The sequence below is a fragment of the Panthera onca genome, chromosome D2, assembly GCF_046562875.1.
Source record: "Panthera onca isolate mPanOnc1 chromosome D2, mPanOnc1 haplotype 2, whole genome shotgun sequence".
NCBI classification, from domain to species: Eukaryota; Metazoa; Chordata; class Mammalia; order Carnivora; family Felidae; genus Panthera; species Panthera onca.
The window spans coordinates 32,805,781-32,825,593 of NC_138349.1; the positions used below are offsets into that span (position 1 = coordinate 32,805,781).

The window sequence follows — 19,813 nt, forward strand, 5'->3', positions numbered from 1 at the left end:
AAATTCATCAGGGCGCCTGGGTGGCTCAGTCCGTTGCACGTCTGACTTCAGCTCTGGTCATGGTATCACTGCTTGTGAGTTAGAGTCCCACGACAGGCTCTGTGCTGACAGCTCAGAGCCTGGAGCCTGCTTCAGATTCTGTCTCCATCTCTCTGCCCCTCCCCTGCTCGTGCTCTCTCTCTTTCTCTCAAATATAAAAACTAAAACTTAAAAAGAAATTTTAAAAAAAGACTGAACTCATCTAGGGAAGGGAGGATGTCTGCTTCCACGTCTAGCTAATGCCTAGCACATAAAGTAGGCAATGTTTGTTTTGTTTAAAATTTTTTTTAATGTTTATTTTTGAGAGAGAGAGAGCACACATGAGCAGGGATGGGGCAGAGATAGAGGGAGACGTAGAATCTGAAGCAGGCCCCAAGCTCTAAGCTGTCAGCACAGAGCCTGACGCGGGGCTCAAACCCACCAACAGGGAGATCATGACCTGAGCCAAAATCCGATCCTTAACGGACTGAGTGAACTACCCAGCCGCACCTAAAGTAAGTAATGTTTAATGAATAAGGAAATGAATAAGGAGGCCCAGCAATGTTCTGGAGAAGGGGTAGACACCTTCCTTGTCACTGGCCTCGCGTCAAGTGCTGTGCAGCCCCTACCCCCCCCCCCCCCGCCCCTACACCTTTGTCTATACAAAACGTACCCTGTGACGAAAACACAGCAAATAGGAAAGAGGAAGACGCTGAACTCTAATTTTAAGGGTAGATCCGCATTCGCCTTTGGAATAGTTCCAATTATCAGGGATTAACTACTACTTTTTAAATGCAATACTTCACCAGTGCCCTTGCTGAACAAGCACTGGGCTGGGACACTTGGGTAAACCCCCAACGACTAGGGGGCAAGTCATTTTATCACAGTGACATTTTCGCATTTAAACAGCAAAAGAGCGTGGGTTCTGTAAATACAGGTATGTGCAAGTTGATCCAACCTATTTAAGGTGCGCGTGGGAGAGGAGGTCAACTCTGACAAACACTCCTTGGGGTACCTACCAGCAGCTACTTGAGTCAGGCTCCTTTCCCGCCTCCCTGGGAAGCCCCGTGGGCCCCCCGCCCCTTCCCCCGTTCCCTAAGGGACGTGGACGTGCACCGGAGATGTGGAGCCCCGCCTCCCGGCGTCTGCCGAGGCCTTGGGGCGGGGCGGGGCGCGCCACGTGGAGCGCAGACCGTATTCTCCAAGGCGCCTACGCGATTGCCGCGGCGTAGCTCCGGCTTGGCCCTTCGCCCCACGTCAGCAGCGGAGGCCCCGCGGCCTGCGTTTACTCCACCGCCGCTGACGTAACGTCATCTTGCGGGACGTGGACGGAAGCAAAAGGGGAGTAAGCCGGCGCCAGAAGCGGCCCGGCGTGCAGTGCCGGCGGTGCGGCGGGGTCGGGTGCTGGTTGTGAGGTAGGCACTCGGCGGCGGGGATGGCGGCGGGGATGGCGCGACGCCGGCGCCTCTGCGGGGGCTGATGCGGCGCCTGGCCCGCTGCGGGGAAAGGGGTGCGCGCCGGCCCGCGGGGGCTGCGAGGGCTCCTGCCGGGCGGGAGGCCGACCCGGCGAGTGGGTGTGGGCGCGGGCGCGCGCAGACCGATGGCGGCTGGCTGAGCAGCCCGGGGCGCGCTGCCCGCCGGGACGCTCCCAGGTGGCCGGGCGGGGAGGCCTTAGGGTCTTAGGAGCTTGGGACACCCGACCTCCGCGGTCGCCCTTGAGTACAGCCACACGGAGGAGCTGAGGGCTCCTTCAGTGGAGGCCCGAAGGCTCGGCGGACACCTCTCGCTCCGCGAGTCCGGAGCCAGCTTCCAGTGCACCTGCCTCGCTGCTGGTGATGTGCCCTGGTTTGTAACTGGCCACACGCCGACTGTCGGCGGCCTCCGTGTGCGGTCCCCCGCGGCCCGCCTGGGCTTTCGTCACCCCCTCCCTTTCAAAACCAGGCCCCCAGCAGCGGGGGAGTTCGCTCACGACCGCCCTTTGCAGTGTGGCACGCCAGGGCGCGCCAGACTCCCCGCCCCCTTCCCTCCCCCCCCCCCCCCCCCCCCGCATCATTCGCTCCTGCTCTCTGAGGGGGCGAGATGTGTCACCGGGTCTTTGTCTTGGAGTGGTGAGCCTTATACCAAGCCCGTGTTCCTGGGTGAAGTTTGTTGGGACTAAGGTTCAGTTCTCTAAGTCAGTAAGATAAGGGCATTCTGTTTAAAACGAGTAAAAGAGGTACTTGAGAAATGTCCTGAGTCAAAACATGGAAACTTTTTCCAATGGAGGACATGGAGTCTAGACACACAGACACAACGTACCCTTTGCTCCCTGGAATCAGCTGTCTGCTTATTGAGAGCATCCATTGCAGTCAGAGGCCGTGTGTTACAGGGGAGAGGCCAGGAAGGCTGGGTTTTAGGTCAGCGCTGAACCTAGTAAGTTAGTGACCTTGAACTTTCAGAGCTCTCAGTTACTCTTAGATAAGAGAGAGGTACACAGTCAGTATAATTAGTGATTATGTCTGTCAGAATATTTATTGAATTCTTGTGCCCGTGACACATCCTGAAGGAAATAAAGAGGAAGTGGTAGGCCATCCTTAGTGCCTCAAAGAAGGAGCACAGCTGACATTTGTTGAGCATATGCTGCTCCCACGCATTCCACGTATTGTCTCATTTAATTCTCGCAGTAATCCCACGAGGTCCTTACTGTTACCGTTCCTGATTTACAAAAGAGGAAACTGAGGCTTAGAAATCTAGGTGAGTAACCTTCCAAAAGGCACACAGCTAGCAAGTGCAGAGCTGGAACCCAAATCTGTCCGACTCCAAAATCTATGTTCCCTGTACAGTTTACCATGCTGTCAGTGGGAACTTTATGATCCTGTTGGGAAAAGCAACAGTAATACATGAAGCAGTTACAAGCCGATCTGTAGAATTATATCCAACCTCGGATGCTAGGGTTGCCGAGGAAGTTTTCATGAAGGAGATGGAACTGGAATTTTAGTGTCACAATTTGATTATTTTACTCGTTTGGTGTTCCTCTTAGAGAATTTGTATGTAAATAATTGTTTAGCAACAATTACTGAAGGGATTTATATAAGCAGCACACAAGACCGTGGGCTTTTGTCATGCTCAGTGTTATGCAAATAATTTTCTCTTGGGATCTTCCAGACTGTCACAAACTGAAGTCAACAAAGTGCTGAAGTCACAGCACTTAGCACTTTCTGATGCCTATTGGATGACCTGTCTTTTACAATAGATGTATCCTGCCAATCTCTTCTCTCCCCTTTGTGTGCCTTTGGGCAGTATAAATTGTAGAGCAACACATGCCACTCCTTGTTTCACTTTACTATGGGGCTGACTGCTGGTCTTTTGAGACACATTCAAGAGGGTTGGAAAAAATCCGTCCAATCTATACAGCAAAAGCTAAAAAGAAGGCTGCAAGCAAAGAGAGTGCAGTATCTTTCTTATCTTGTGAAAACAGCAATTCTCTTTAGCATGAGAGCTGCAATAATGAGTGACTTATTCTCTGAGTATATGTAGGAGGGAGCCCCTAACCATAATCCATAACTACCATATTCCCAGCTCGTTTTTTTCTAGCCATGTGCTCATCCTCCACAAGATGTGCCCGTAGTCATTTGAAATGCCAGTCATTCACAGGCATGGCACCCCCTCCCAGGGATGCAAGAGTGTGGTTTAGATTTCTGTGGGCAGGAGGGACAAAGATGGCAGTAACCTCTGGCCTTTCCAGCCTCTTCTTGTGTCAGCTAGGGTCAAGCAGACATTTGAAATACATGGTTTACAGAGTTCTTTTGGGAGGTGATAGCAGGAAGGTAGAGAAGGCCACTGATTGGATGTTAGATCTGTTTTTTGTTTGTTTAAGACTCCCTAATCGTGTAGGAATTGTAGTGAAGATTAAGTATCCATACAGCAACATTGTACCTTTTTGTCACTCCGAACATTTATAAACATTTATAAACATTTATAATCCGTAGTTTTCATTTGCTTACATAAAAACTAAGGTCCTAGGAAAGGAAGGATAGAGTTGGGACCTGGGAAGGAGCCATTTGTTGTCTCTTTTCTACATACAGAGCAGGTGGAAGTGTCCCTGATACAGAGGAGTTGGAGCAGAAGAGTCCAATTCTTGCTCTGAGAGTATGAGGAAGTGGAAGAAAATAAAATTAATTGTGTCTTATTTTCACTTTCATCTTTTTTAAAACTGCTTTCGACAGATACTTTGATCAGTGACCACATCGCATCATGTTGAGTCAAGTCTACCGCTCTGGGTTCCAGGCCTTCCGCCAGCGTCTCCTGCCCTGGGTCCAGTCCACAGCCCTCTCCAGATCTCGTACGTACCATAGAAAACTTAGACATATATGAGAAGTTTGGAAGTGTGTTTCAAGCAAGGTTTTAAAGGAGAAAAAAAAAAGTAACTTGGCAGAATTGGGCAAAGACAGTAAGCAAGGAAGCAGCCTACTGGTGAAAGTGTTTGTACTTATCAATAAAGTGAAACTTTTGGAGGTGATAGCTCTATGGCATTAATCGTGGTGATTGTTTCACAGGTATATACTTATCTACAGAATCATTAAGTTGTACACATTAGTTTTGTGTAGTTTTTTCTGCCTGATTAAGTAATTAAAAGTTTTTCAAGTAAGGTGTTACCTGTAGTTCTCCCAAAAATTTCTACAGGCTATTTTTGTTCATTACTTTTTTTTTGTAACTAAGTTTTGAATTTTCAGCCCATTATAGATTCATGTGCTGTTGTAAGAACTAATACAGAGAGATCCTGATGCCCTTTACATGTTTTTCCAATATCTCACCCCAGATATTGGCATTGATATAGTCAATATAAGAATGTTTCCACCACAACATCCTTCACGTTTCTCTTTATAGCTGTGCCCCTCCTCCCCATCCCTAACCCCTGGCAATCACTAATTATTCTCCATTTCTATAATTTGTCATTTCAAAAAATGTTATGTAAGTGAAGTCATACAGTATGTGATCTTTGGAGATGGATTTTTTTACTCAGCATAATTCTCTGGAGAGCCATCCACGTTGGTTCTTTTTTATTACTTAATAGTATTTAATGGTATGAGTATACCACAGTTAGTGTAACTATTCATCCATTGAAGGGCATCTGGTTGTTTTCAGTTTTGACTGTTATGAATAAGGCTGCTGTGAGCATTTGTGTACAGGATTTTGTGTGGACAGAGTTTGCATTTCTCTGAGATAAATGCCCAAGAGTTCAATTGCTGGGTCATATGGTAGTTGCATGTTTAGTTTTATAAGAAGCTACTAAACACTTTTTGCAGAATGGCTGTACCAGTCTACATTCACCCCAGCAGCGTGTGAGCAGTGCCCTTTCTCTTCATCTTCCCCAACATTTGATGTTGTCATTCTTTGATTTTAGCCATCATGATAGGTGTGAAAGGATACCTTCAGTGTGGTTTTAACTTGCTTTTCCCTAATGGCTAATGATGTTGAACATCTTCTCTTGTGCTAGTTGGCTGTCTTTATATCCTCTCTAGTGAAACATTTCTTTCTCATTTTTAAATAGATTGTTTTTTTTATTGTTGAGATTTTGGAGTCCTTTACCTTCTAGATACTAGTCCTTGGCAGACCCTTGGTTTGAAGGATTTTCTCCCAGTTTACACATAGCTTGTTGTTTCAGTCCTTCAACAGGATCTTTCACAAAGGAAAGGTCTTTTTGTTTTGATGACGTCCCATTTATCAGTATTTTCTTTCACTGATTGTGTGTCTGGGGTCAAGTCTAAGCTTTGTGTAGCCCTGGATCCTGAAGATTTTCTCCTGTGTTTTTTCTAGAAGTTCTATAGTTTTACATTTTACATTTAGAAGTGTGATCCATTTTGAGTTAATTTTTGTAGAAGGTGTAAGGTTTAGGTCAGGGTTCATGGTTTTGCCTGTGGATATCTAGTGATTCCAGCAGCGTTTGTTGGAAAGCTATTTGTCATGTTTTGCGGGGCTGTTTTCCCTGATATCAAGTAAATCTTATCAGTAATCTGTCTCTAGATCTTATTGTAAGAGGTCGTACTTATCAACTAATCAAACTTATCACTATCCAGAGGAAAAAACCCTCTATTTCCCATTCACATAAAGAAGAATATAAGGGATAAAGGATCAGGGTCTAGAGCCAGGTTCCCTGAGTTTTAAAACTAGCTGTGCTACTTACTTACTAAGTAACTTAGTTACATAAAACAACTATAGATTTAGGTCACAATTTTGTGTTGGGCCTGGCTCGGCTGCAGGGTGGTTCTGTGTCTGTGTCAGAACTCACTGGCTCAGGTCTGATTGTTGAGGTCTGGGTGGCCTCTGCTGGGATGATGAATCATCTCTGTTCCATGTGGCCTCTCATCCTCCAGCATGCTAAATACGGCTTCTTCATATGATGCTTTCAGGGTTCCCAAGTAGAACATGCAGGGAAGCCACAAGACCTCTTGAGGCCTAAGTTCAGAATTTATGCAGTGTTACTTCTGCTACATTGTAGTAGTCAACACAAGTCATAGTGCTGGCCCAGAGTCAGAGGATGGGAAAACAGAATCCATCTGTTGATGGGAGAAGCTTTAAGGTATTGTGGCCATTTTTGCAGTCTGGTAATGTTAACAAGTTACTCAGCTTCTCTGGGCCTCAGTTTCCTTACTTATAAAATGAGTGATAATACTAACAACTAACTCGTAATAATACTTAACTCACGAGAATTCAGTGTGATGCTGATAACAATAGCTGACACCCTTTTTTTATAATACCAGCTAATATTTATGGAGTCTTTATTTTGTGCCAGTTTTTGTTCATGCATCAAGTTGTTTTATCCCCTACACCAGGTAAGGTAATGGCAAATAAGCACAAGGGTTGAGATTCCAATCCAGTCAGTCTAGCTCCAGAACCTATACTCGTCCTTTTATATATCCTCTGCCTCTGTAAAAGGTGTGTGAATACCTAACACAATTCTCTGTATATACTAAATATTCAGTATTTTTATAGTTTTTACTATTGCTTATTCTCATTGGTCTCATTCACAGAAAGAGGCACTTTCTGATCTTTTCCCTAGATTTTTTAATTTTGTGTCCAGATTTTTCTGGATTCTGGAACCCTGTGTTCACTGACATGATAAGCAGAAGAGCAGAAAAGAAATAAGAAAAGCAAAGTGAGAAAGTATGTACATGTAAACACAGAAGGAAATGGAAGGCCAGGAAGGGAGATAGAAATCCTATCAGGGTCCCCTCTTGTTCAGGCCTGGAACACAGGCTCATTGATTGCTGAGCATCAGTGCATAATGCTGAAAGGGTAGCTTACTTCTCTTCCCTTGGTGTATGGTGTGTGGCACTTTTGAGGAATATGGACAACCTTCTTCTCACCCCACTCCAGACACATGTACACACACATACACACACACACTCAGTATCCCCTCATTCTAACCAGGAGGAGATGGCTTTTCTGAGGAACCTAGAACCCTAAAGGTTCCTTAGAAGATGGGAAGAGATTACCCATCCAGGGTAATCTTAGATTTTTTTCTAACTAATCAAGGCCTTCGTGGTCCTCAGTATGGACCCTAAAAAGTGTGATACTCTAGAACATAAAAAATGCCCCCAGGAAGGGTAGGGTCAATCTGGCAGGGTACAAGCATTGCTGAACAGGAAACCCAAAAAGCCCTGGATCCCACAGAACTCTCCCTGGTGCTAGAATCCACTGGATGTGACTGAGGCTTCATTTGCTTGAAACCTTATTCATAGTTGTTTCTTCTTGTTGAACTTTGTCAGCTCTGATCGGCTGTGACCCACTTGGCTGCAGCCAGAATGACCCTTGACCGCCTGGCACCAAGGTGTGCTAGTATCTCTGCTGATAAAGATTGTGGGTCAGGAACCTTTTTCATGCTAACCTGGTCTGCTAGATTGTGATTGGTTTCTGCCATTTGATCACCTGGACTGACAAGCTTGTCACTACCTGTGTCCCTAAGGTACCCTCTTACGCTGCCCCACCCATGCTCAGCACTCTCCAGGACAGGATAAGCCCTTCAGGGACAGGAAAGAAAAATGGCTATCAGTCCTAGTCCTGATAGCTATCAAAGGGTTGCATGATACTTGGGTGTAGCCCAGAGCTTTGTAAATAGTCGCTAATGATCCCAGATCCACACCGAAGAGGAGTAAGTCTCTCCCTCTACCACCCCCTGTCTATAAGTCATTGAGGCCAGAATTATTATGTGTACAGCTTTTAAGCTTAAACCTAGATGTATATGTTGCTTGTGATAATATCCCTGGAAACTGAGCCACAGTACCTGTATTGGTGAACTCAGTGAAAAAAGGGAACTCTCTACAGAACTTAGCCCCAACACAAACCAGCCCTGCAGTCCCTGGGACTCCCACAGCAGGAAGAGACAACTCACCTGTGAGTCCAGTAAGGTGCCGAGTCCCAGTTCTATCCCAGAGGATGGACCTAGTGAGCAGCTTTGTGCCAGGGACTAGACTGCAAGCTGTTGTGAAAAAAGACCATATTGGGGCGCCTGGGTGGCTCAGTCGGTTAAGCGTCCGATTTCGGCTCAGGTCACGAACTCGCGGTCCGTGAGTTCAAGCCCCGCGTTGGGCTCTGTGCTGACTGCTCAGAGCCTGGAGCCTGTTTCAGATTCTGTGTCTCCCTCTCTCTCTGACCCTCCCCCGTTCATGCTCTGTCCCTCTCTGTCTCAAAAATAAATAAACGTTAAAAAAAAATTCTTTAAAAAAAAAAAAAGACCGTATCATCTTGTATCTCCACAAAGCTGAAGCATAATCACTTTTAAAAATGGTAATTTAAGAGACACAAAAAAGGACTCTTTACTGCTTCATTAAAAATGTTCATTCTAAGATTTGTGTGTGAAGGAAGCAGAGGGGAGGAGAACACACATGATCTTCTGGTCCACGAGAATAAGATTCTGCGCGCTTTACCCCCCGTTGTTACAGCATAGAGAAAATGATAGAAGTCACATTATAGTTAGAGAAGTTAGTGGTCAGGAGTTAGAGGTGGTGGGTCTAGAGATAGCTGGGAAATCTGTCTGTCAGTGTAAAGGAGGGTGATAATGGTTGATTCGAGTGGAGTAAGTTACTTTGCAATAGTACCATTTTAGAATAATGGTCCAAAAAGTGGCTTGGAATGATTACTGTAGTAATTCATTCAAATTTTTATGAATTGCCTGTAATGACACATAGAGAACTCTTGGAGGAGGAGGTACGTAAAGTTTAGTCCTGTTGAGGACCTGTATTCCTCATCTTGACTTCCTTCTTGTAATCAAGGAGTCCCACCAAGAGAATGTCCATTTGCTGTGAGTAAGACCATCCATCAGCAAGGCTTCATTTGCCTTTCTGCCTGTGCACTCATTCTTCGGTATCAGTTACAGTTAGGTCAGGTGTGCATAATAGAAAATCCAAAATTAAAATGGCTCAAACAGGATAGAAGTCTGTTTCTCACTCTTTTTTTTTTTTAAAGGTTTTTTTTAAGTGTATTTATTTATTTTGGGGGGCGGGGTGCAGAAAGAGGAGAGCGAGAATCCCAAGTAGGCTCTGCACTGCCAGCACGGAGCCCAATGTGGGCCTCAGACTTATGAACCATGAGATCATGACCTGAGCTGAAGTCAAGAGCCAGATGCTTAACCAACTGACCCACCCAGGCACCCCTAAAGATTTTTTTTTTTTTTTTAATTTTTTTTTAATGTTTATTTATTTTTGAGACAGAGAGAGACAGAGCATGAACGGGGGAGGGTCACAGAGAGAAGGAGACACAGAATCTGAAACAGGCTCCAGGCTCTGAGCTGTCAGCACAGAGCCCGACGCGGGGCTCGAACCCACGAACCGTGAGATCATGACCTGAGCCGAAGTCGGACGCTTAACCGACTGAGCCACCCAGGCGCCCCAAGATTTTTATTTTTAAGTAATGTCTATACCCAACGTGGGGCTCAAGCTTAGAACCTCGAGATCAAGAGTCATATGCTCTACCAACTGTGCCAGCCAGGCATCCCTCTCTCTTTTGAAAGGAACCTGAGGTTCTCTAAGAAGGGAGGCAGTCCAGGGCTTTCAGAATAGCTCTGTGAAATCATTAGGCATCCACACTCCTCCTTTTTAGTTACTCCAAAGTTCTTGATGTTTTCCTTACAGTCTAAAATTATGTTGGAGCTCCAGCCTCATACCCGTGTTCTAAGCAGCTGGATGGATGAAGGGAAGAAGGAAGCACTTCTCTTTTGAAGGAAATTTCTAGAAATCCCCATAACATTTTCATATGTATCTCATTAACCAGAACTTAGTCACATGGCAATGTCTAGCTGTACAAGAAAGTTAGGGAAACATAGTTTTTTGACTGGTGGCGGTGTGCTCTGCTCAGAGTCTCTTAATTTGTGAGAGAAAGGGCTAATGGGTAATTATTAAGCAGCCAGGAGGAGGAGTTAACATCTGTGAGAAGTGGGGAAGGGATTCAGTGCTTGCCATTCAGCTCTTACTGCTTTACTTTTTTGACTTTATGCAATATGTGTGTGTGTGTGTGTGTGTGTGTGTGTGTGTGTGTGTGTGTGTGCGCGCGCAATATTTGCTTCCTTAGAAATCCTGTGTAGTGTTGCAAGAAGAAAGAATCAGGAAAGGATTGCTTATAAGCAGATATCCAAAGGGATTGAAAGTGTCTGACTCCAACACTCCTTGTCCTTTAGAAAGCTGTCAGGTTTTTTAATCATTGTTATAGACACCTAAAATCAGGCTACCATGTCGGAGAGAAAACTTATAGGTGGATTGGTTATGATTTTTTACCACTCATACCAATTACTTTGTTCTTTTTTTTTAATTTGTTTATTCTTTAATTTACATCCAAGTAATTAGCATATAGTGCAGCAGTGATTTCAGGAGTAGATTCCTTGATACCCCTTACCCATTTAACCCGTCCCCCCTTCCACAACCCCTCCAGTAACCCTCTGTTTGTTCTCCATATTTAAGAGTCTCTTATGTTTTGTCCCCCTCCCTGTTTTTATATTATTTTTGTTTCCCTTCCCTGTTTCATATCTTAAAGTCCTCATATGAGTGAAGCCATATGATATTTGTCTTTCTCTGACTGACTAATTTTGCTTAGCATAATACCCTCTAATTCTAGCCATGCAGTTATAAATGGCAAGATTTCATTCTTTTTGATTGCCAAGTAATACTCCATTGTGTGTGTGTGTGTGTGTGTGTGTGTGTGTGTGTGTGTACCATTTCTTCTTTATCCATTCATCCATCGATGGACATTTGGGCTCTTTCCATACTTTGGCTATTCTTGATAGTGCTGTTCTAAACGTTGGGGTGCATGTTCCCCTTTCAAACAGCATACCTGTATCCCTTGGATAAATACCTAGTAGTGCAATTGCTGGGTTGTAGGGTTCTGTTTTCAATTTTTTGAGAAACCTCCACACTCTTTTCCGGAGTGGTAGCACCAGTTTGCATTCCCACCAACAATGCAAGAGGGTTCCCCTTTATCCACATCCTCACCAACATCTGTTGTTTCCTGAGTTGTTCATTTTAGCCATTCTGACAGGTGTGAGTTGGTATCTCATTGTGGTTTTGCTTTGTATTTCCCTGATGATGAGTGATGTTGAGCATTTTTCATGTGTCGGTTGGCCATCTGGATGTCTTCTTTGGAGAAGTGTCTATTCATGTCTTTTGCCAATTTCTTCACTGGATTATTTGTTTTTTTGAGTATTGACTGTGATAAGTTCTTTATAGATTTTGGATACTAACCCTTTATCTGATGTGTCGTCTGTAAATATCTTCTCCCATTCTGTCGGTTGCCGTTTAGTTTTACTGATTGTTTCCTTTGCTGTGCAGAAGCTTTTTATTTTAATGAGGTCCCAATAGTTCATTTTTGCTTTTGTTTCCCTTGCCTCCAGAGACGTGTTGAGTAACAAGTTGCTGCGGCCAAGGTCAAAGGGGTTTTTGCCTGCTTTCCCCTCGAGGATTTTGATGACTTCCTGTCTTACGTTTAGGTCTTCCATCACATTTTGTCTGTGGTGTAAGAAAGTGGTCCAGGTTCATTCTTCTGCCTGTCGCTGTCCAGTTTTCCCAGCACCACTTGCTGAAGTGACTGTCTTTATTCCACTGGATATTCTTTCCTGCATTGTCAAAGATTAGTTGGCCATACATTTGTGGGTCCATTTCTGGGTTCTCTGTTCTGTTCCATTGATCTGATTGTCTGTTTTTGTGCCAGTACCAATTACTTTGTTCTTTAATGTCTTTGCTAGTCAGGCTCACTCTCTTTTTTATAATGGTGTGATTTCTTTAAAAGCACGCTTTTTTTTTCCTGATGATGAAAACAATGTGTTTTGTTGCTTAAATTTGAAAGACATAGATAAGAATTAGGAAGAAAATTAAAATCACCTGTAATTCAATAAAAAATAAAAACATTAACATTTTGATTTATTTTCATCTTTTTTCCATGCATTTAGACACATAGGGGGAACTAACGTATCATGAGCGTTTTCCTATGTTATTAAAAATTCTTAGAAAGTTCATTAATCCTTCTGACTTTTTTTGGTGTTTACTCCACTTGTGATTTTTCCTATTATGTATAACACTGATGAACAGGCTTGTGATAAATCTCTTTGTCTCCATCTCCAGTTGGTCTTTTAGAATAAATTAAAAAAAAATTTTTTTTAATGTTTTATTTATTCTTGAGAGAGAGAGAGAGCATGAGCGAAGGAGGGGCAGAGAGAGAGCGGGACGCAGAATCCGAAGCAGGCTCCAGTCTCTGAGCTGTCAGCACAGAGCCCAACACGGGGCTCGATCTCACAAGTGGTGAGATCATGACCTGAGCCGAAGTCGGACGCTCAGCTAAGCCACCCAGGCACCCCAGAATAAATTTTTGAACTTAGAATTACTGCATCAAAAGATGTGAACATTTTTAAGACTTTTGATACATTTTGCCAACATGTCTTCAGGAAAGATTGTTTTGTTTAAATTGTTCACAGTGTTTGAGTGTATCTGGGACCTGTACTGGGTGTAAACTCCACACAATACTGGAATAAGAACATGCTAGATATACTGCCTTTTGATATACTGATTTTACTCCATCAAGATGATAAAGCTATTTTTTTGGCTAAACTGATTAATATTGTATATTTATCTTTTTAATGAGAAGTTATACATTTCTCTTTTTGCTCGCATTTGACTTTGGGAGCTACAGACCGTGTCCAGCCTTCAGCCATCAGACATGTTCGTTCTTGGAGCAACATCCCCTTTATCACTGTCCCCCTCAGTCGTACACATGGCAAGTCTTTTGCCCACCGCAGTGAGCTGAAGCATGCCAAGAGAATCGTGGTGAAACTTGGAAGTGCCGTAGTAACCCGGGGGGATGAGTGTGGCCTTGCACTGGGGCGCCTGGCATCTATTGTTGAGCAGGTAATTGCCAAGATGGAAAATTCTGGTGCACAAAAATAATAATGGAGTTTTTAAGCTCTCAGTTCAGTTTTGTTTGTTTGTCTTTTTCAACCCTGACTGTATTCCTAACCCACCCTAACCATCAGTTCAGGTTTATCAGCTTGTAAAAGTATTCTGAGTGTAATAGATTTAACACAGTCTGAAAACTCCCTTTGCCAGTGAAGGTACCAGTGGACCCCACATCCCAGGGCAAGCAAAGGGGGATGTCAAGGAGTAAAATTGATTTCATACATTTCATGCCTCAGGCTTCTTAGTGATAAGGAGCTGTACATGTCAGTAATTCTTAATTCTGCCTGCACATTAAAATTGTCTAAGGGGCCTGGCTTCACGCTCAGTCTCTGGGGTGGGGCTCAAGCACCTGGATTTTTAAAGTTCCCTGGGTGACTAACATGTAGTCAGGGTTGAGTATCCAGATGGATGTTGAGCTTTTTTTTGTTCCTGTTTTGCTAAGGTTTTTTTTTGTTCCTGTTTTGCTAAGCCTTTTATTTTTTAATTAGGCCAATAATATTGAAATAAATATGAGCTATCATTGCAAAGATTTTCCAAGTTCAGATATTTGAAAAGACTTATCAAACTCCACAGAGATACCCATGTAAGACTTTCATTTAAAGGCAAAGGATATAAGGCAGCAAGAGAGAGAGAGTACAAGCAAGCATCGGGTGTCCAAGAGACATCTGTGCACAAGCCCCCCAAGGTATTTATTTGCACAGTCTGTCTCACATCGAATCACAAAGAGATCTTTGTACAGGGAATCTTACTTAACCTTTGGAAGGGCTCCAAGCAGAAGTTTCCATTGGGGATTTTATGTCCCACTGACTATGCCAACAAGCCAGGCTGACTGTAGACTATCAGTAAAGAAACTGACCTTAGGGGTCAACATGGGACTTTTAGACTTCAAACATCACATTGCAGATCCACTACCTATCTTTGCCAAGAGCAGGTATCAGTAAACTTTTCTATAGGAAACTTTTTCTACAGAAGGCCAGATAGTAAACATTTTAGGCTTTGTAGGCCAGATGGTCTCTGTCTCAAATACATGTCTCTACCATTGTAGCACAAAAGCAACCATAGACAATATGTAAATGAATGGACATAGCTGTGTTCTAGTAAAAAGTTTATTTACAAAACCAGGTGCAGGTGAGATTTGACTTGCTGCGTATAGTTTGCCAGCTCCTGACCGAGAGTCAAAAACCAGACATCCAGGCATTATGGAGATAAAACTAGAACTTTTTCATTCTATCTGTAACTCAACTGTGTCCTCCATGACCATATTTTTAGTTTTTAAAAAACAGTTTCTCTGATGAGTTGGTGACTGCTAACTAAAACTTGATGGAATTTTCTTTTCAATATTTTTTGTATTAAGCAGTTTTATCAAGTCAGCCTCTCGGATTTAGTCCATCAGATCAATTCAGTTGAACAGATATGTATAAAAAGGCTACATTGTGAGAGACTTCACAGACGTGTAACTGTTATCTCTGCCCTTGGGGAGCCAGAATCAGGACTTCCAAAGCACTTAGGTGATTGTTCAAGGCAGTAAGTAATCAAGCAAGTGGGCCCAAACCTTTATTGATGTTTGTATCTTGCAATCTTTGGCCAGCCAGTGGAGGCCACTTTGTTGGCTCCTGAGTCTGTCTATCATGGTCAGATGCCTTGGATAAGACAGTTGACTCTGCATATTAGTGCCCTGATCTAGAAAGCCCTTCCATGAGGTCTGTGGGTATCTGGCGACCTAAGCAAATCATTACTGGAGTCTTCCCACTGTTTTCATCAAGTTTCTCCTCTGCACAATATCTTCAGTCTGCTTTGGAGACCACCACAATTCCTCTACATGGCTTCTTGCCTAATGAAATGATCCACTTCATTTCCCATTCTCCCTGGTGAGACCACCACCACTTTCAGGCTTACTTCCTCTCTGGCCCACCAACATGACGTACTCATTCCTGTCCTTGTCCCCCACCTGGAATTCACTCTTAGAGCCTCCCCTTCCTTAGAATCACACAACTCCATGGGCACCACTCACACTGTGCACTTAGCAGCAGGGAACATTTCCCCTCTGTTGGTGCAAATCCTACCACTCATGAAGGCTCAGGCTTAGTACCAACTCTCCTAGGAGGCCTCAAGAATAACTACACTCTCGCTTGAACTTCCCATCTCTGGTCCCCTCAGTCATTTGACAAGCTAAAAAAATTGGGTCAGTGTGAACACCGATCATATCTTTTATATATATGTATTTCCTTAATGTTTATTTATTTTTGAGAAACAGGGATTAGAGAGGCAGAGGGGAGGGACAGAGAGAGAGGGAGATAGAATCCCAAGCAGGCTCCATGCTGTCAGCACAGAGCCCAATGTGGGGCTCAAACTTACAAACTGTGAGATCATGACCTGAGCTAAAACCAAGAGTTGGACGCTTAACCAACTGAGCCACCCAGGCGCCCCTGGATCTTTTATATTAAAGAGTTAATTGAAATGTTTTAGGTGACAGTGGTTTTTTTTTGGGAGGGGGAGGCTATGCATATATATTCCCTGTCTTTTAGCAATTACAGTGCTGCTGAAATATTTATAGATGAAATAATATATCTAGGGCCTGGGATTTGTTTGTATTAAAATAATGGGGAGGCTAGCTGTAAAGGCAGTACTAGAGAGTGGGAAATTGCCCTGAGAAATAGTTGTTGAAGCTAGGTGATGGGTACATGGGGATTTATAAAACTGTTTTTACCACTATGGTTAAGTATGAAATTTTCTACTATAAAAAGTTATTTTTTATAATCATGGTTTATCACAGGTGTTTGTGAGTTCCTGAGCCAGCTTATAGGGCTCAAACATCAGGAAGAATGGACATGTTAGGAATATGGACTCTATTTGCAGCTTGAATCTTTGATTCTTTCAATGTAGATCTGTCCAAAGTAGGGAACAAAGTGACCACAGCTAGTTCTAGGTAGACAAAGCAGGACAAGGTCAGCATCTGTCCCTGCTTTAGCCCAAGGGGACTCATAGGGATCAACATACCACAGAAAGAGCCTCAATCTCCCAGGTTATACCTTAGAACCTAAGAAGCCATCTGCTAAGTTTACACTGCAATTCTTAGACTTCTTTTTCTGGAACAACTAGGCCTTCTGCATTATAGATTCCAACAGATACCATCAAGTTCTGTGGATGTCAAATCTGCCTGCACACCAGAATCTCCTTATTAAAAATTTCTGATCTCTGCTACCTCCTCATCAGATTTGAGGCAGCATGTAGGAATCTGTATTTTTACCAAACAACCTGGGTGATTCTTCCACAGCCAGCCCAGCTGGTCCATAAGCCAGCATCTGGGATCCACCCAATTGTCTGTCTACCCTACCTGAGTCTCTTGTGCCGGTAAGGTAGACTCTACCTCTCTGAAGAGAGGAAGGACATGATAACAGTGATTTGTGGTGCCTTTTCCTTCGTCGATGTCAGGTGTCAGTGCTACAGAATCAAGGCCGAGAGATGATGCTGGTGACCAGTGGAGCCGTGGCCTTTGGCAAGCAACGCTTGCGCCATGAGATCCTTCTGTCTCAGAGCGTGCGGCAGGCCCTGCACTCAGGGCAGAACCAGTTGAAAGAGATGGTGAGTGGTGCTTCCCCACACCCTGTAACAGGGGTCCGCAGGCCTCCTTCCCTCACTCCCAGTCACACCATATCTATTTGTGTGTTACAGGCAATTCCAGTCTTAGAAGCACGAGCCTGTGCAGCCGCCGGACAGAGTGGGCTGATGGCCTTGTATGAGGCCATGTTTACCCAGTACAGCATCTGTGCGGCCCAGGTGAGAGACTCACCTTTTTAGAGAGGTGTGGGGCCCGTGAGAGTGATTGCCGTGGAGCAAGAGGGTGATGAGCGGGGGCTCTAGAGCCAGACTGCCAAGATACAGTCTTAACTCCATCACTTGTTAGTTGGGAAACCTGGAGAAAGTCTTTTGGTCTAACTTTTTTGTGCTTCAGTCTCCTCATATGAAAAAAGAAGATAATATCAGTGCCTACTTGAGAGGGTTTTTGGAAAAAGTCAATGAGAAAATCACATGAAAAGCATTTAATGTAGTGTCATTCTCAGTAATTATTAGTGCTTGTTATGGTACTAATAATTCTTTTTTTTAATGTTTTTTATTCATTTTTTTTTTTTTAAATTTTTTTTTTTTTTTTTCTTTCAATGTTTTTTATTTATTTTTGGGACAGAGAGAGACAGAGCATGAACGGGGGAGGGGCAGAGAGAGAGGGAGACACAGAATCGGAAACAGGCTCCAGGCTCCGAGCCATCAGCCCAGAGCCCGACGCGGGGCTCGAACTCACAGACCGCGAGACCGTGACCTGGCCGAAGTCGGACGCTCAACCGACTGCGCCACCCAGGCGCCCCTTTTTTTTTTAAAATTTTTTTTTTTTTTCTTTATTCATTTTTGAGAGAGAGTGAGCAGGGGAAGGGCAGAGAGAGAGGGAGACAGAATCAATCGGAAGCAGGCTCCAGGCTCCGAGCTGTCAGCACAGAGCCCATCATGGGACTCAAACTCCCTAACCACAAGATCATGACCTGAACCGAAGTCAGATGCCTAACCGATTGAGCTGCCCAGGCGCCCCTATACTGATAATTCTTCTAGCTACTACTCTAAGTGCTTATACTTTTCCCGAAGACAGAAAAGTTAGATGTCTTTATTTCATGGGCTTCTTTGACTTCAGGTGGCTTGCCTCTCTTTGCACCTGGTTGCCTTCTACAATAAATTTCTAATAAACACTGAAGGAAAGAAAGATGCTTTTGGTGGGTTTTCATTCATTCAGCAAATATTTATTGAGCACTTACAGTGTACGAAGAAGTATGCTAGGCATTGGGGATACTGTGGTGAACAAATCAACCATGGTTCCAGTCTTTATGGAACTTCTACATTTTTAGTGGTTGCTCCAAATGTTCTAGAGTCTTCTTTCCACATTGTACTTTTTCAATTGTATTTTTAATCATCGATACAACTACACACTAGAAACATGTAAATGTTACAAAGCAGCTAATAGTCACTTCACAAAACAACTGAGAAAATTGAACTCCCCAAGTTACTATCTTCAGACACCTTTGCTGCCTCTGATCCCACATTTACACAGATGTTATTTGACATAGGTGATGTTATATGTATATATCCTCTCAGGTTTTGCTCTTTCATTTCCTGCTGCTCTTCTCTTTCTCCACAATCTTCACAGTGTTATCCACAGTGATGTTGTGGTATTGTGCCAGAATGTCCTTGAGTGAAGTGAGCTGAAACAGAAAGTCATGGACTTGTCCACCTGTTGCCTATAGCTGAGGACCCCACTGTCTTAGATTTTTTTTTTCCTGTTAGTATGAATACAATAGAAATCTTCATTTCTGTCACCCATTATTGTCAGCTTTCTTTTGCACAATCCAATGACAGTCTCAGTCTTTAATGTTTTTTATAAGTGCCTGGAGCCAGATGAGGAGACTTAGGTCTAGGATCTGTGCTTTTGTTTTTTTTCCATGTATGATGGTTTTTCAGGTTTTTTGGTTTGTTGTAATGAAAGTAGCTTTAAAAGTCACTGCATGTCAGCCATGGCTTCCATTAACATTGATGTGGAAGAGTTCTGTCCCCTCCATTCCAGCAGGCATCCATCCATGGGCCCTTCTCTGTCACATGTTTGCCTTCCCTGGGGATCTTACTGCAAGAAATCTTTGCCCTTTGTACTTTCTCCTATGGTTTCTTGTTGTCTTTAGTAATCCTGTTGTAAAGACCATTATCAGTGGCTTTTGGAAATCTCCACTAAGTTGTTTGTCACGTTAAAGACTCAAGTACAGCAGCTTATTTTTTCTTCATAGAAATAAAATTAATGTGCATCTTAACAGACTGCCCTTCTCCACAGACATACTTTTCTCTCTTTAGGGCTCTTGTCATCTATCCCTTTTTTGTTAAACTATTTGAGCAACAAGTATTTTCACTGGACTTTTATACCTCCTATTTGCCTCTCCTACACACATTTACTTTATCATTTGACCTTTCACCTGCATGGCTAGAGTCTATATGTTCTGTTTGACCCAGTCCTGTTTTTCCTGCAGGACTGGACTTTCCTGAAAAGGAGTTCATGATCTATTCTTACAAAAGATGTGCCCCATTCCACTTTCCCCAAACCGTCAACAGTTTTATTCTCTAGCTCAGCAGCTCATGAAGGGCCTGACATTTCTAAAGTACTGAACAAATTTTGAGTGAGTGAATTATTTCCTTTAGTCATGTTACCATTTTATCTTCCTCACCTACATTTTATATGTCATTAAGGCTGCTGTTATCTTCTTAGTTCCCGTAGCCAGACCCTAGCTCAGGGCTTAACCATTCCCACTATTACTGTTTGGGTACCTTACCTCTTGACAGTCTGCCTGCAGCCTTTCCTT

At 43.6% G+C, this 19,813-nt stretch overlaps 1 protein-coding gene across 5 annotated transcripts in view; it reads left to right on the forward strand.

Annotated features, from left to right (window-relative positions):
• Nucleotides 1–1,242: 1,242 nt before the first annotated feature.
• Nucleotides 1,243–19,813, forward strand: part of ALDH18A1 (aldehyde dehydrogenase 18 family member A1) — a 42,206-nt gene continuing 23,635 nt past the window's right edge. For 2 of the 5 annotated variants that reach the window (XM_081790491.1, XM_081790492.1), the window contains exons 1-5: nt 1,243–1,433; nt 4,224–4,339; nt 13,159–13,382; nt 16,863–17,012; nt 17,103–17,207. In XM_081790491.1, the coding sequence (XP_081646617.1) occupies nt 4,252–4,339; nt 13,159–13,382; nt 16,863–17,012; nt 17,103–17,207 (567 nt within the window). In that variant the 5' untranslated portion in view covers nt 1,243–1,433; nt 4,224–4,251. The remainder of the gene's footprint in view (nt 1,434–4,223; nt 4,340–13,158; nt 13,383–16,862; nt 17,013–17,102; nt 17,208–19,813) is intronic. The other 3 variants (XM_078434659.2, XM_078434661.2, XM_078434658.2) reach the window with 2 other exon arrangements.